Below are 17,242 nucleotides of genomic sequence, written 5' to 3'. Positions count from 1 at the left end.
TCAGATTTTGGCATCACCACTAGGCTTCAGAAATAGACAAAAGATAAGAAGAGGCAAGGACCATGACAAAAATGAAATAAATATTTTTTGCAAGCTAAACTGAAACAACTTTTTGCATTGGGGCACTAGATACAGAAAAAGCAGAAATCTTAAGTAACTTGTCAAGAACGTAGCATAAATTATGTTTTTCCACTTTGGACATTGTGGGATGGTGTAATCAAGAAAAACAATAATAAAAATTCTTGCAGAGTATGAAAGTCATCCAAATTTGTAAATTCAACATTGGTTTTAATAAATTAATTGCATATCACATAAAACATCACACAGGATTAAAGATCTCTGTATATATTTCAGATTTCAATATTATTAATGTCAAAAATACATTGTATGATTTTACATAGACTTTGTGCTAAATTAGAACACTATAGACAAACATAACTGTGTAATAACTGAAACATTAAATATTAAATAACCAAAAAATAAAATAAAACGTGTAAACACTAAGCTAACAGGAAATGTTGCTATTGCAGCACACCCAATAAAGTGGTTTTACATAGTACAAAAAAGATTAGGACATAAGTATTAATTTCCAGTCTACGAGGAATACACAAACTGCATTCAAGAAAACTTTCAGTAATTGGTCCATGATCGTGAGATATTTAAGTTTCTCTGACCACATTTTATTCTATCATTTGAAGACCTAACAGTATCTTTGCTTCTCGTTAACATCTTGGAGAAAACTGAGGGTTTTTTGGGGATTCTGTGTAAGATTTCAGTTTATATGCAGCACCGCTGTCAACTTCCATGGACTTTCGAGAAAAAAGGAGCCTCACATCTCTGTGGAGGTAGATTTTCCCAGATTTTGAACTCTGGAACCTAAAAATAAAAAATAGATGTAAAACGTTAAACTTTCAAATGAATTTAGCTTTGAGATCGCCAACACAATCTACCACAGATGAAGCATGCTGTTGAGATTTGTACAATAGATGTTTGTAAACGTTAAGTTTAGTTCTTACTTTGAAAAGATTACCAAACAATTTAAAATGATAATACAAACAGCACAGACATAAGAAAGCATTTCTTCAGGTACAAACATGATTTTGAGTAAAATGCACGACTCTGTCTAGAATTAAAAGAAAAAGAAAAGAAAATCAGTGATTTCTTTGTAAAGTGACTTAAATGGAGTATGATTTGCACATAGCAGTGAGCCCAGATATGCATACCCAATCTGAATAGCTAATTGCCACTGGAAATATCACACAGCATATGCTAAACTGAGTGAACCCATGAGATATAAAAACAGTCACTTATTTTTATGAAGCGTTTACATCCTCCTAGAGTCTTTCAGCTTTACAGTTCGGTTTGTGAGTTATATTTACCTAAATCATAGATACTCAACATTTTGAGCTTGGGGCTGAATCTGTGCCATTGTGAATTTAACATGCATCTCAGATTATGAACATGTGCTGGTTGAACCTTGTAAATGATGAGAAACTAAACCTTCAGACAGAATAAACACTGCATATCATCACATAAACTTCTATTTTTCCAGAAAAATGAATATGCCACTTACCTACTCTAATGATCTTTCTGGAGGATACTCTATCTAGCTGCAGATTCCTCACCATGTGAATATTAACCAAGTGCCAAATTGATGCGCAAATGTACTCTTGACCGCCAGTAGGTGACATCGTGTGGTAACAGTGCAGCGGGTCAAAGGGGTTCACATCAAAAAGTTGAGAGCTCAGTACAAGGCGATTTAGGTGCCGAATGCTGATACAGCAACTGCACGTATGCTGAAAGAGCTTATAGGTAACCCTTAACAGTGGCCAAACCAAGTCCTTGCTAGGCAAAGGGAAAAAAACAACCAAACTTCAGACAACTTTGCTTTCAATGGGCGAGTTTGTTGGTGGAAGATATAATCAACATAATTTGCCCCAATGACTGGCGTACACTGATTTGGTGGAAAGATGCCTCACTTTCAGGATGACATCAATTACCTCCGAGGGAAAGTTGAAGGAGGTCAACTGCCCAGGAGTTCCAGATACCACACTCTTCTGTTCCAATCCGGTGCCACTATGAGGACTTGGGCCCTATCATTCCTAATCATCTTTAGAACTTGGGGCATGAGAGGCAGTGGTGGGAAGGCATACAGGAGTCCCAAGTTCTACTCTAGAGGGAAGGTGTAGCTGAGAGAGAGGTGCTTTGAAAACTCGAATGCAAAACAGTGCTCACAAAGCACGTTCTCTGCAGTGGCGATAAGATCTAGCCAGGATTTTGCCCATTGCTGGAAGACACCCTGTGCCATCTGTGTGTGCAACTGGCATTGGTAATCCACTAAAAACCTGCAGTTGAGTTCATCCGCTCTGAAGTTTAAAGACCCTGCCAGGAATTTAAAGAGCCAGCCAAGTGATTTAACACCAGAAAAATTCCTTGTTGGTCCAGCCACTTTCACAGACGCAGAGCCTGCTGATACAGTTCCAAGACCCCACTCATCCGGATTGCTGCTTTACCACATGGTGGTGGCTTTGTCCGCAAGTACTAGCCTCCCTTTGATTGTGGGCAGAAACAGGGCCGGACTGGCCGTAGCGGGCACTGGGCAATCCCCGTGTGCACCGCACGCTTGGGGCCCGGTTTTGGGCTCCAAGAGGCCCTTTTTGTTACAGGGCCGTTTTTGCAGAATAGCTTTCCCAGCTAAAGTAATTGAAAAAATTATGAAGGCTCAACTTACCCAATTTGTGAAGGAACATAATTTGTTAGACCCAACTCAATTTAGCTGTTGATCAGATCATAGCACCGAGACAGCGCTGATCAAAGCCACAGACGAACTTAAAACTAGCCTTGATGAAGGAGGAAGTGCTGCTCTGATTCTGCTGGACCTATCTGCGGCCTTTGATACCGTGGATCACACAACACTTTTCCATCGCCTTAAGTCAATGGGTATTAGGGGTACAGCCTTGGGGCTACTCAAATCATTCTTAAACAATAGGGAAAGCACTGACACTGGACAAGTTCAGTTCCAAAACTTTCTCATTACCGTGCGGGATGCCACAGGAATCCTCGCTCAGCTCCTATTGGGTTTTAGTGCCGCGTTCGACACGGTATCCCACGCCATTCTGTTACGATGCCTGGTTTGAGCCTGGAATTGTAGGCTCAGCCTTGGAGTGGCTCACTTCGTTCCTTACTGAGAGGTCGTTTGAGTGTGTCAGCACCTCCTTTTATCTCGGGTATTCATTCCATCAAACAAGGGGTTCCGCAGGGCTCCTCCCTGAGCCCTCTGCTATTCAATCTTTACGTCCAACACCTGGCAGCGGTAGCTAAGGGCAGAGGGCTGACCATGGTCTCCTACGCCAACGACACACAGTTGGTGGTGGAGCTCTCGAACGACTAAGCAGGACGCCCTTAATTTCCAGAGCGACCTGGCAGCAGTCACCGAGTGGATAACCACCAACTGCCTCCAGCTGAATGCCAGCAAATCGGAGGTGCTGCTTGTGGGGAAGGACCATGGTCAGTGGAGCGAACTCTGGTGGCCCAATAGCCTTGGTAGCGCCCCTCCTCCCAAGCAGGTAGTTAAGAATCTGGGGGTATGGGTGGACTCGTCCCTCAGCTTCCAAGTACAAACAAAAAAGGGGGCAGGGACCTGCTTTGGGCTATTGCGTGGGCTCAGACCCCTACTGGGCTTTTTTGATGCGCCTACACGGCAGGTCATTATTCAGGCCTCAATAATGTCAAGATTGGACTATGCCTGCTTGTTGTATTTGGGGTCTAATAAGGCAGAAATTCTCAGGCTACAGAGGGCACAAAACACAGCTGCAAGAACCCTTCTCGGTCTGCGCAGAGCATGCTCTACGACAGACGCCATTCGCAGACTCAACTGGTTGAGTTCAAGGCTCTCGGTATAGCCTTTAATGCCCTGAAACATGCCACACCTGGTATACTGGCCAACCTGCTTGTGCCATACGTACCCCCACGCCAACTTCGTTCCCTGGGGCAACACCTGGCGGTAGTCCCCCGGGTAAGGAGGGCTCGTGCTGGGGGTGGCTCTTTCCGTAGCAGGGCGGCTATCCTCTGGAACTCACTGCCCGCTCCCACCCGCGGCCTTAACAACTACCTGGAATTTAGGAAGGCAATTAAAACACACCTCTTTCCTGCACTATAAGCCTGCTCTCTCTGCTTCCTTTGAACTGGTCTGTTGCTCTACTGTCAGCGCCGGGACGCCTCTTTGCTGGGGCAGCTGTCGTGCTTTACAAGTTGTGGCAACATAACATACCATAAAACGGCCTGTTCATTAAGGATGCCTGAAACCCCTTAGACCTCATCCAGGCATGGCACCGAAGGGCCACACTATTACCCATTGCTTGAACTAAGCAGTCGGCCGTGTCCAATCCAGAATCAATGAAAAGCTGTGCAGCATCGCAACCCTCTTGATTGGTCTGTGCAAGGGGCACCTGAATATTGTTTGAAAAAGCTAGTAAAACTTGTGCCACAATATTCGGAATCAAAAAGAACTATTGATGGACAGAATGCAGAACAATGTCATACATTCACCCCAGTACAGAGATCTGGGCCTAAATCCATCGTTTTTTTGCCCCTTTACAATATTCGAAAGGGCACCAGAGTAGTGGTTTAGAAAACAACTGGCATTCAAAGACCTCAGGGCCGGGCTTGTAGAGTAGGAAATAGTTTCCCAAAAGTCTCCATTCATTTGTTTATTTACACAGGCAGAGCTGTAGGAAAAGCACTGGGATTGATTTTGCTAGTGGGTGCTTGTACCACCAAGCTCTCTGTTGTCAGGTATTGAATAAGAAAGAGTGGGTCACATCATACAGAATGGCAACGAGCGACCTCACTAGTAACAGTCATAAACCATGTTCAGGTCTGCAAGTGCCCAAATAAGTATCCGTAAGGGCCTCATTAAAAGGTCACATTGACTGTGTGGGAGCCTAACCAGGTTGAGGTACTACAGTCAACACATTATTCTTCACTTCCCTGGTGGGAGGCTGTAAGTCTTGAACTTCTGCTGCTCCTCGTATGACCACGGCGAAAGAGGCATTTTCTCTTACATCTTGAAGTTCTTCATACCAGTTCTCTTCATCATAAGGGGGAATATGGTTGCCCCCTTCAACAAAATTATCAGTGTCAAAGTTAGACCTGAAAATTTTGTGTACATTTTGGGTCCTACCATATAGTAAGGGCAAAGAATCGGAATCAAAGTGATTGCCTAGTGGCTGTGTGCCAGTGGGAGCTGGGCACTATCTTGATTGGGGCCTTGGTGGATTCTGCTCAGAGTCAGATAGCACGATGGATTGTACATCCTCCTTCAGTGTAGCCGGAATAGGTGCAAAAGGTACTGGTGCAGGGGATATTGTGAGAAACAATGTCTGCACAAGAACCTACGAAGAGGGCTGAAAAGGCAAAAGGCGCCCAGAGGTCAGACACAGGTGGAAGTGCAACTGCCAGGAGCTGGTAAAGTGCTGAATGCACATCATCATCTTTCTGAAGGCCTCTACTCGATGCAAAGCCACCAACTGACTTGGAAACTCAGGGTGCGCCAGGGCCAAACTGAATCGGCTCAGGTGGAAATCGGGAATGAGACTGGGAGACATATTGACACCCTCTCTAGAGTTTGAGAGTGGTGGGAAGGAGCGTATTCAAGCTTCTACTTCCTTTTTCGTTTTTCTTGGAATTACCCAAAGACTTAGACTGCACGGATGATCTTTCGTGGGGACAGGATCTTTCTTTCGACTTGTTGCGGCGTGGAATCTTTTTGTGTCTAGCGTCAAAGTTTGGCCAGATGGTGCTGTAATGGTCCTGTAAGGTCTTCAACTTTATCTGGGCATAGTTATTGCAGGCACTGGAGTCAAGCTCTGACCAGATGCACCATAAACAGACTTTGTGAGGTTCTGTTACAGACATTTGTTTGCAACAGTCCTGAACAATCTAAACCGTGTCGTATTAGGCAGTGACATTTTCCCTTGTACACTGGATAATTTACAAAGTAACAGTCAAAAGTCCAAGGAGAAGCATGGAAGTAAAGGAACTGACATCAGCATGCATGGGTGGTGCTTATATGCGGTTCTGCTCATCTCTTCTCAAGTGGAACACCACCACCTACTGGTACGCAGGAGTACTGTGTTTTAAACCTTTCGGATCCAGTCTGATAACAGAGAAATATTCAAAAGGTGAGGAATCACAGGTTTTGTCAGAAAAGTATAAAAGCTGCCACCAAAAGCTCTGGGTACATTGAATGCTACAAGTGCCAGTACCATCATTAGCTTTGGCAGTTTGCCCCACAAGACATGATAGGTGCTTTGAAATTTGATCTGGGGAGCCAGGGCAATGTACTCTTTTACATCATCTTCGGGCTGCCGTTCATGAAAGAAAAAGCTCCAGGAAGGGCAAAATTAAGTGCGCTAAGCCTAAGCATTACATGTTGGCATCCTGCCTGCCCATTTCAGGGGGACTGGGAAGGTTAAAAATGATATGCTCATTCTGTATGCCACAAGACCACGATTCACAGTAAACCGACTACTAAAGATTTTAAAATTATTCTGGGGGTATTCAGGATACCAGATTAACTGGGATAAATCTCTTGTGCATGTTATCAAACGGGCCACCACCGGTACTCGGAGCGGAAACCAAACTACAGGTTAGAGATAGCTTTAGATATTTCGGCATCTAGATAACCAAAACAGACGCAGAATTTCTGGCGGGGAATCTACAGTCACAGCTAGAACGATTAATGAGGGATGTAGGCCACTGGAGGACCCTGCCTATATCCCTTATGTGGAGAACGGTTCTCTTTAAAATGATGTTGCCAAGAATGTTGTACATTCTGCAGAACACCCCATGTTCATTACCTGAGACGTGGACAGGGAGCTGAGGACACTATTGTGGGACGGAGGGGGTGCAAGGGTCGCATTGGCCAAGTTACAGAGAGGAGTGTATGAGGGTGGTTTGGCCATTCCAGACCTCCAGATATACTACTGGGCATCACACCTAATGGTAATCAATGACTGGGTATTTACGGACAGGAATGACACAGCGTACTGTGTGGATCATTGGGCGATGGGGGCCAGAGGATACTTGGGTGCAATGTATGCACAAGAAGTGAATAAAAATATGCCACCACATACTAAGACCGTGATAAATGTGTGGGCGAGGACCAACAGATTTCTAGGATGGGCTAACAGACTGACGGAAACAGACCGCTCTTTGGGATAGTGATATGCTACGAGACGTAGGCAAACTACAGGGCATCGGTAAATGTAAACTGATAGATATAACACGTCTGGGAGATGTATGGTGGGGACAGGCCCTACTCCGTTCTCCGAACTGCAAAAAGAGTATCAACTAGCAGATACAGAACTGTATAGATATCTACAATTGGGACACGCACTGCACAGGCATATAAAAGAGGGGGAGCACTTCCCTGAATATAGCCCATTGGAAGACAGACTAGAACTAGACCCAAAGGCACTGTTCTGCACATAAAGGAAGATTTGAACAATTCCCCGGATCTCTTCACAAAGCTAAGGGAGGCATGGGAGTCTGACGTAGGCTTGCTAGAAGATGACTGGATGGAAGCTGTGCAAAGCCCCAGAGAGGTAGCGATGAGGGCAAGATTCCGGCTAGTTCAGTTGAGTATTTTACATGGGTCTTACTCCACAAGCACACTCATGTTTAAGCTGGGTCGCACCTTTATGGCGGACTGTCAAAGGGGCTGTAAACAGAGGGGAACCTTCTTCCATATAATTTGGGACTGCACGATTATACAGCGGTTCTGGAGGAAGGTGACGCGGGTAATGTCGGAGGTTATTGGACAAACAGTGCCTATGGAGGCCAGGTGGCATGTACTGTGCGTACCTGGGGAGCAGAGGTGGCCTAAATATAAAAAAAATTGGCTGCTAGTGGCTGCGGTGGTGGCCAAGAGGAATATCGCCGGGCCTGGGGAGCCACTCAACCACCGTCTGTGGCACAAAATGTACATGGATTGGTGCTGCGCAGCTGAGAAAACAATCTGTGAGAGTAGAGGCTGCACCAAGAAATGGGAAAGTGTGTAACCAGTGGGATGTATATAGGAATGCATGAGGGAAGTTAGAGTACTTAGAACGGAGGAGGTGGGAGACTAGGGATAGATCGGGTGGGGGTCCTCTTAGAACTGTTTGTTAAATGACAATATACCACAGAAGGGTAAAATATGATGACATATATGTACTACCAACCAGAGAATAAAGTAATGCTGTGTATTAACACTGACGTTTCTTTAATAAAAAGAAGTTTTAAAAAAAAATGATATGCTCACCCAGAGAGAGCCAGTGCATTTATTCTTGGAAAGCATGAAGACGGTGAAGCGACTGACATAAGGCAATAAAAGGTAAGCGATGATGGCTATATAATTGCTTGCAATTACTTTTTGATCCCTTTTAAAGGTACACAAGGCAATTACGTGAATATGGAGAGGCCATGGATTCTCAAAGCCTTTCATCTCTCTCCCTTTTAGCTTCCAGTGTTTTCCCTAACCTCAACTTTTCTTTGGTTCTGATGAACAAGTTACGTACCTTTTGTAATTTCTTATCTGGTAGAGATTATCTAGCTGTAGATTCCTTACCTTAGAATATTTCCAGGCGTCAGACTGGATCCAAAAACCTTTGGTGAGCAGTATCGCTGCGTGCCGGTAGGTGGCATCATTCAGCTCCGCATGGCATCATCCGCGCCAGAAAAGAAGTGCGCAGTGCCTATAAAGGTGGCACCCCAGCATGCTGACATCAGTTTCTTTCACAACTTTCCACGCCAGAAGCGTAGAGTCACAAGGAACACTGACCACATGTGTGACCTATCTCTATAATCCAGTTGCAGAGCAAGGAGGATGGGTTCATTGGTGAGGAAATTGTAGCTAAAGTCTCAACCAGATAGGGCATTACTGATGGCAACTAACTTATTCATCTGATAGAGACTTCAAGCTGCAGATTACTTACCTTAGAACAGATATCCAAGCAATACCTCCCCGGAAGCAGGGCTGCAATATGGATTACACTAAGAAGTCTTGACTGCCTAGGAAGTAGCGCTTAGTAAACGTGTGTAAAGAAGCTCACATTACTGCATGACATATATTCAGGACAGGGACTCCGCAAGCTAACGCAGTGTTTGCAGCTTTGGCAGAATGAGCACCCAAATCCTTGGAGGGAATTGCTGTTTGGCCAGTGCGTAGCAGATTTTGATGCAGAGAACTATCCATCAGGAGATGGTCTGCTTCTGCACTGCCTTCCCTTTCTTGGCTCCGACATACCCAACAAAGAGTTGATCATTCACCCGGTACTCACAAGTGCGATCAAGGTAGAAAGACAATGCTTTTTTTGGGGGTTTTTAGGCTTTTAAGTGATGAATTGGCCTACATGGAAAGGGGTAATCACATTCAATAAGAAAGATGCCTTAGTTCAAAGATCTAGTTTGTCAGGAAAGAAATTGAGGTATGGAGGATGCGCAGAGAGAGCCTTTGTTTCTCACTGACTCTCCGGGCAATTTTATCGCCAATAGGAATGCCGTTTTGATGGTAAGAAGTCTGAGTGAGCAGTTGTGGAGCAGCTCAAAAGGAGCGCACATAAGAAAAGTAAGAACTAGATTTAGAACCCACTGGGGCATAATATAAAACGCTGGTGGGAACATGTGCTGGAGACCTTTAGATACCGATGTACCTAAGAGAATTTGAAAAGTGATGGCTGATCTGGCAATCGCAAAAAGGCAGAAATGAAACTCTTTAACATGCCCAGAGCAAAGCCCTGCTGGGCCAAAGAAAGAATAAATAAGACAAGCTGAGAAAAAGGTGTGGATAGAGTTAACATGCTTATCTTCACACCATTACATAATCTTACTCGAATAGCAGGTTTATAGTGTCTTGGTGGGGAGACGCTTTGCTATCAGGATAACATTGCAGACCTCAGGCAGAAGGTAAAAAGCTGTCAACTGTCACTGCTCAACCTCCACGCATGAAGGCGAAGCATTTTTAGATTCTGGTGCAGGACTCTACCCTGTTGCTGCGATGGAAGATCTTCCCAAAGAGGCAGCCTCATCGGAGAACCAATGCTCATGCTCAACAGCTATGGATACCAGACTCTCCATGCCCAATCCAGGATCAAAAGAATGACTTGGGTCCGGTCATTCTTGATCTTATTGAGAACTCTGGGCAGAAGAGGTATTGGTGGAAAGGCGTACAGCAGACAAAGCTCCACTCAAAAAGAAAAGCATCTCAGAGCAAGAGAGTAGCTTGGGAAACTCCAGCATGCAAAACTGCTGACACTGAGCACTCTCTGCAGAGGCAAACAGATCTAATCAATTTCCTCCGCACTCTTGAAACAGACCTTGCGTCACCTCCGGTAGGAGACGCCATTCATGATCCGCTGGGCACCGACGCATGAGTTTGTCCACTCTGGCGTTCAGAGAGCCCATCAGGTGTTGAACCACAAGGGAACGTCCTGGTGTTCCACTCATGTCCAGACACACAAAGCCTCTTGATAAAGGGGCTATAACCCCACCATGCCTTGTCTGTTGCAGTACCACATGGATGTGGTGTTGTCCGTGTACACTAGTACTAGCCTTGCCCGATTGAAGGAAGAAAGGTTTTTAATGCCAATCGGATTGCCTGAAGTTCCAATAGATTGATGAGGAGTCAGGATTGCAACAGACCAGAGTCTGCTGATAACCGCCCCCCACCGAGGAGCGACACATTTATCGATACAGTCAGCCATGGTTGAGGAATGGAGAAGGTTCAGCCACCGACCCAATCGCAGTTCGGTAGCCACCAATGCATATCTTTTGCAGTTGCCTCCAAGATCTGGACTGTGTCAGTGAGATTATCCTGATGCTACTCTGACTCGAAATTCAAATCCCACTGCAGAGCCCACATATACCAGCAGGCATGTATTATAAGCAGGATGCTGAAGGCCATTTGAATTTGAATTTGAATTTAAAATTTCTTATAAAGCGCACGTATACCTGCGGTTTCTTGGCGCTGATACTAACCGGATCCTAAATTAAAAAGCTGGGGGGACAGGCAAGTTTATTAATCGAAATATTTTGTGAACAGGTAGGTTTTAAGTTGGTTGCGGAATTGTGGGTAGAGAGAAATGGTACGGAGTTCAAGGGGAAGGGAGTTCCAGAGGGTGGGGGCGAGGGTAGCGAATTTGGAGCCTCCCCACTTCTTTCTCCGGAAGCGTGGGATGGTGAGGAGGGACTGGGAGGATGAACGAAGTACCCTGGTGGGGACATAGGAAACAATCTCGGAGGAGATAAACGCAGGTGCGAGTCCGTGTCGGGCCCGGAAGGTGATGGAGGCAAGCTTGAACTGAATTCTGGCTCGCACAGGGAGCCAGTGAAGTGATTTTAGGAGCGGGGTAGAGTGGTGAAATTTAGGGAGTTTGAAAACCAGGCGGGCCGCCTGGTTTTGGACCTGTTGTAGGCGATGCAAGCTGTAGGCGGGGATACCGGCATACAGGGCGTTGCCATAATCCAGGCGGGAAACCACCATGGCCAAGATGATGAGTTTTAGAGCAGAGACAGTGAAGAAACGGGACACCCTGCGTATAGTGCGCAGTGAAAGAAAAGAAGAGGACACCACAGAGCTCACCTGGGAGTGCAGAGTGAGTTGAGAATTGAGTTTTATACCAAGTGTCTTGACTGAGGAAGCGGGGGTAGGAGGGGGGCCAAGAGAAGGGGGCCAGAAGAGAGGGGACCAGGGGCTGGATGAACCACCCGTCAACACCAACTCGGTTTTGTCTGGGTTGAGTTTAAGGTGATTGTGGTTCATCCAGTCCCTGATGTGAAGCATAACAGATTGAAAGTTTAGAACAGAGGAAGGAGAGGATAGATTGAAGACAAGCTGGAGGTCGTCCGCATAATTGAATACGCCGACCTCCATCTGTTGAAGCGAGAAGATTAAGGGGGCAATATACAGGTTAAACAAGAGGGGAGAAAGAGAGGAACCCTGGGGAACCCCGCACTGAACTTTCCGGACGTCCGCCGTGAAGTCACCCAGGCGAACAGCCTGGGTGCGGTCACTCAGGAAGGAGGACAGCCAGACCAGGGCAGTCCCCCCGATCCCCGCCGCTCCGACACGGGAGAGAAGGATGGTGTGATCCACCGTATCGAAGGCGGCTGAGAGATCGAGGAGTACAAGGGCCTGGTGCTGATTAGTGTCCATGCCCTCCCTAAGGGTGTCCAAGACCGACAGGACAACGGACTCCGTAGAGTGTGCAGGGCGGAAACCGGCTTGACGGGGGGCAAGAGCACCATGATTCTCCACAAAAGAGCTCAGAGCACAGGTGACGTGGCGCTCGAGCAACTTGGCCAGGAATGGTAGGAGGGAGATAGGACGGAAATTGGCGGGGACAGAGGGGTCTGCCCCGGGTTTTTTTAGGATGGGCACAATTACCGCCGATTTCAAGGGTTTAGGAACGATGCCTTGGGCAAGAGAGCTGTTAAGAAGGTGAAGGGGAGGGTCAGGGCAGGAAACAAAGATATGGCGGAGAATGTGAGCGGGACAGGGGTCTAAAGGAGAGCCGGATTTGACCAGGGGAACCAAGGTGATCAGGCTCTCTCGAGTGATAGGGGGAAGTGAGGTGAGCACACCTTTAGGGGGGGGACATTGAGGGTCGACAAAAGAGGGGGAGGGTGGCGGGATATTAGCCTTGATAGTGATGATTTTGTGAATGAAATAGTTGTTGAGAGAAAGACAGAGTTCTTCGGACGGGGCTGGCTTAAGAGTGGATCTGTCCGAGAACGCTAGGTTGTGGATGATGGTGAATATCTCCTTGGACTGGTTTTCCGCGGCTAAAATTTTGGAGGAGAAGTAGGATGTTTTTGCCTCCAAGATGTCTTTTTTATACTGGCTTAGGATGTTAGTGTAATCCAGTTTTAGAGTGGGGCAGTAATTTCTTCTCCATGCCCGCTCCGCGCGGCGTACTGTTAATTTGGTGGTCTTAAGCTCTTCGGTGAACCACCGATTAGCGTCCTTGTCGCGTTTGGAGGTAATGCGCTTGAGCGGGGCAAAAGCGTCGCGTCCGTGGGAGAGCCACTGATCTATGGCATCGACCTGGGAAAGTGTAGGAAGACCCTGAAGGGGGGGGAGGGATGAAGTAAGAAAGGAAGAGAGATTCTCCAGGTTGACACGACCCCATGATCGGACCCAGGTGTTTTTAGGCCGGGGGGGCTTGGCTGGAGGGAGGATGGGAAGAAGGAAAGAGATCAAGTGGTGATCAGACCAGGGGCAAGGGGTAATAGAGAGTGAATCCACCGAGCAGTTCAGGGACCACATCTGATCGAGTGTATGACCTTTGATGTGAGTGGGGGAATGGACATGGGAAATGAAGTTGAGGGAGTGAAGGGTTTCGGAGAATTCCTTGGAGGAAGGGCACTCAGCGGAGTCGGAGGGCCAGAAATTAAAATCGCCAAGGAGCAGAATGGAGGAGTTGTTGACTGTGATGGTGGCCAAGACCTCCAAAAAGTCGGGGAGAAACTGTGAGGGGGACTGAGGGGGACGGTAGGTGAGGAAGCAAGTCAGGGGGGGAGAGGTGGAGACTGTGCGGATCACCAGAAATTCGGAGGTTGCTATGTCAGGTAAAGGTAACGTTTGGAAGAGGAGATTGGTGCGTGCGATGACCGCCACGCCGCCCCCGGCCCTACCAGAAGGGCGGTCCGCCCTGAGGGCATAGTAGGTGGCCGGTAGGGTGGATAGTAGGGCAGGGAGGGAGTCATCGCAAAACCATGTCTCGGTTAAAAAAAGAAGGTCGGGAGCATGGAGATCCAATAAGACTGGAGCATGGAGATCCAATAAGACAACAGTCTGCACCCGACCTCCCTAGTGCCGCTGAGGGTGCAACAAGAGTGCATCACTGACCCTGGGGGACCCCTGAGTTTATCCCCAGAACGTTAACTCCCACAGTCGATAACTTACCTGTGAACCTATAACCTGTTTTTCCTCCATAGGATAACATTGACAATTTTCTTCCAGTGTGGAGTTTTGAAATCTAAAAATATTCTTTAAAAATCACACGAATAACAAATGTATTTACTCACCTGGTTGCAGGAAATGTCCCAGTACTGAATCTAGGTATCCAGCACTGAATTAGAAAAGTAACTTAAAAAGTAACTTACCTATAATTTACTGAAAAAGCCTATTCATTTCAATGTACTGTATTTGCTAAGTATTGCAACCTGCTGCATCCCCTGTTAATCAAACAAAGTACAACTTCTATTGCGTTTTCAAACTTTTCTACATTCAGCAACTTATTACTGTAAAGTATTTAATGCTTACCTGTGCCAGGCTTGCTTGGTTCTAAAAATAAAACAGTATAATTTTTTATACAAAAACAAATGGTCTAGAGTTCAGTCCTTGAGTGAGTAAATTCAATTGCTGACAGAGTGTGTACATCAAATGCGTGACACTGTCCTATGATACCGCCTTACTGCTCGACCACTCTACCACAAAGAACTTTAACCTCTGCATACCTCTGGGGTCACCTGGACTCTATACAGACGATACCTCATTTTGGTGTAGTATATATTGTGCCAGTTTTCTACACCCTTGTCCAACTGAAAGAAATTTATGAGGCCATGCACTTCGTATTAGAGTGGCCTGACCTCTCTGAAGCACCATCCAGCCCCACTATCTTTTGGTCTTCTGCTGACAATTCACCTTTGGTGTCAGTCAGGCCCCAGAAATCCATCGACCGATCCAGAGCAGCACCTCTCAAGTGACTTCAACCTTCCCCGCACCTGCTCAGTGCCGATGACCCCAGCACCATTGACACCCAGTGGTGGCACCGCCCCCATCATCCTTCCAAACTCCGATACGGAGCCGGATGGGTGTCGTCCAATGTTGTGTCCGGCGCCGACCGGGGGCAGAGTCCCCATATTGTTTGGCCATGAGGCCAAACAACTCGGGGTCATTCACACCAAAATCCAGGATCGATCTGAAACATCGGTATCATAGCCTGAATATCCCGGACTCACCGATCAGGAAACTGCACTGTGTCCAGAACAGCACTGATGAAAGGGAGCGTCTGAGAGGGAGGCAGGTGTGACTTTGACACACTGATAGTGAACCTCAGCTAGCGCAGAAGATCTACTGTAGTTTAGAAGTGGAAGGTGCCTGTCTGGGGTGCGCCCACCTTTAAAAGCCAAACGCTGTAGTAGGGAAAGACTGGAACCCCTGACCTCTGCAGATGAGCTACAACCACTGGAATCACTTTCATGAACACCCAAGGGGTACTAATATGACCAAAGGGGGGCACAGAAAACCGAAAGTGCTCTTGGCTCATTGTGAACTGCAAGTAACTTCTTTGGGCTGGCAGGACGAGGATGTGGAAATAGGCATCCTGCGAGTCCATCGCCATCATCCAGTCTCCTGGGTCTAGGGCAGCAAGACTTGAGCGATCGTTGGCTTCCTGAATCTCTTTTTTCATGAAGAAGTTGATAAGGCGCAGGTCTAGGATAAGACGAAGGCCTCCGTCCTTCTTTTGCATCATTAAGTAGTGGAAATAGCAACCATGACCTACTTCTAATATGGGCATCCTGTCTATAGCTCTCTTGACCATGAGCGCTAACACTTCCTGATGGAGTAAGGAAAGGTAATCCTCCATCAGCTTGTCGTAAGTGGGTGGCATGGGGGTGTAGTCACAAAGGAGAGGGAGTAGCCCCTTTGGACTAGCTGCAAAACCCAAAGGTCGGATGTTATTGACCTCCAGGGGTGTAGGTAATGGGCATCCAGTGAACGGCAGGATATACCATGATGGTCGCAGGGCAAAACTAAAGGGGTTTGGAAGGTTGCAGCTGTCGGGGGTGGTGTACTGGTCCAACTTCTGGCTGCCTGTCCCATGTGGTCTGTGGGACAGGCAGCCATGAAAGGATCACAACACTTGCTGCCCGTGGCAGATGGGAGTATAGAGACGTGGTTGGAAACCCCTTCCATGGCCACCAAAAGGGCAGAAGGTGGACTGGGGTTGGAGAGGGGGCCATAGAAAGGCCCAAGAAACTGGTTATAGCCCTACTGTCCTTGAAGCACTCCAGAGCTGAGACCGCCTTCTCAACAAACAGACGGGGGCCATCAAAGGGCATGTCCATGAACGAAGCTTGGACACCCTCGAAAAAAACAGTGGTTTCAGCCAGGCGTAGTGGCTAAGGGCCACCAAAGAAGAAATCGTTCTGCCCAGCGAGTCAGTCGTGTCCAGCTCACATCTTATGGTGAACGTGGCTGCATCTCTCCAATCAGTAATTGCCTGAGAGTGTATGGCTCGGGCCATCTCCGAGACCATGGGCGGCTCCTGCGCAATCGTGTCCCAGATTGTATGGGAGTATCGGGCCAAGGGCATGTGGTTTTCACGGACCGCAATGCCAGCGGGACGCAAGAGAAAATGCTCTTCCGGAAGGTATCCACCCTTGTGGTGTCCTTATCTGGTGGTGTGGAAGAGAATGCGCCTCGGTTAATTTTGGACATGGAGGCTTGGACCACCAAGTTCTACAGGGTAGAGGGCTATGCGAGTAAACTGTGGTCCCCTGGGGCAAGGCGATGGCAGCGGTCAATCGTCCTAAGCACAGGCACCCCTGTGCAGGGCTTGGACCAGGCCTCAAGAAGGGCCTCAAGAAGGACCTCCGTAAGGGCTTCATTAAATGGGAGTAATGGTTCTGTGGAGGCAACTCCCAGCTGAAGCAACTCCCATCAATATGTTTGTCTTAACTGCCACCCAGAGCAGCATTAGGCCCAATACCTCAGCTGCCCTCCGCGCCAGCACAGCAAATAAGGCCCCCTCCCCCGTAGCCATGGTAATAGGAGAGACCAGGTGAGTGTCTGGGAAAGTGTCCAGGCCAATGCCAGCTGCCAGATCCTCAAACTAGCTGTCCTCAAAATCTTCTGTTTGATAGCCATAACAGATCGCACAGCCCTCCCACTCATCACCCAATCCAGGTTTGTCATAGTAATAAGGCACTGAATCCGATATGGGGAGTCTGCCCCCGGTCGGCGCCGGACACAACATTGGACGACACCCATCCGGCTCCGTATCGGAGTTTGGAAGGATGATGGGGGCGGTGCCACCACTGGGTGTCAATGGTGCTGGGGTCATCGGCACTGAGCAGGTGCGGGGAAGGTTGAAGTCACTTGAGAGGTGCTGCTCTGGATCGGTCGATGGATTTCTGGGGCCTGACTGACACCAAAGGTGAATTGTCAGCAGAAGACCAAAAGATAGTGGGG

General features: G+C 47.4%; 1 protein-coding gene across 3 annotated transcripts in view; it reads right to left on the bottom strand.

The window, feature by feature from the left end:
* Positions 1 to 267: 267 nt before the first annotated feature.
* The window catches only part of ATOSA (atos homolog A), a 408,075-nt gene continuing 391,100 nt past the window's right edge, over positions 268 to 17,242 (bottom strand). For all 3 annotated transcript variants that reach the window (XM_085644168.1, XM_085644169.1, XM_085644167.1), the window contains one exon: positions 268 to 876. In XM_085644168.1, coding sequence (XP_085500294.1) covers positions 723 to 876 — 154 coding nt within the window. In that variant the 3' untranslated portion in view covers positions 268 to 722. The remainder of the gene's footprint in view (positions 877 to 17,242) is intronic.

This window comes from Triturus cristatus, chromosome 3_1, assembly GCF_964204655.1.
Source record: "Triturus cristatus chromosome 3_1, aTriCri1.1, whole genome shotgun sequence".
NCBI lineage: Eukaryota > Metazoa > Chordata > Amphibia > Caudata > Salamandridae > Triturus > Triturus cristatus.
Note: the sequence above shows the minus strand (reverse complement) of the source record. Positions and strands in the feature narration are given on the sequence as shown.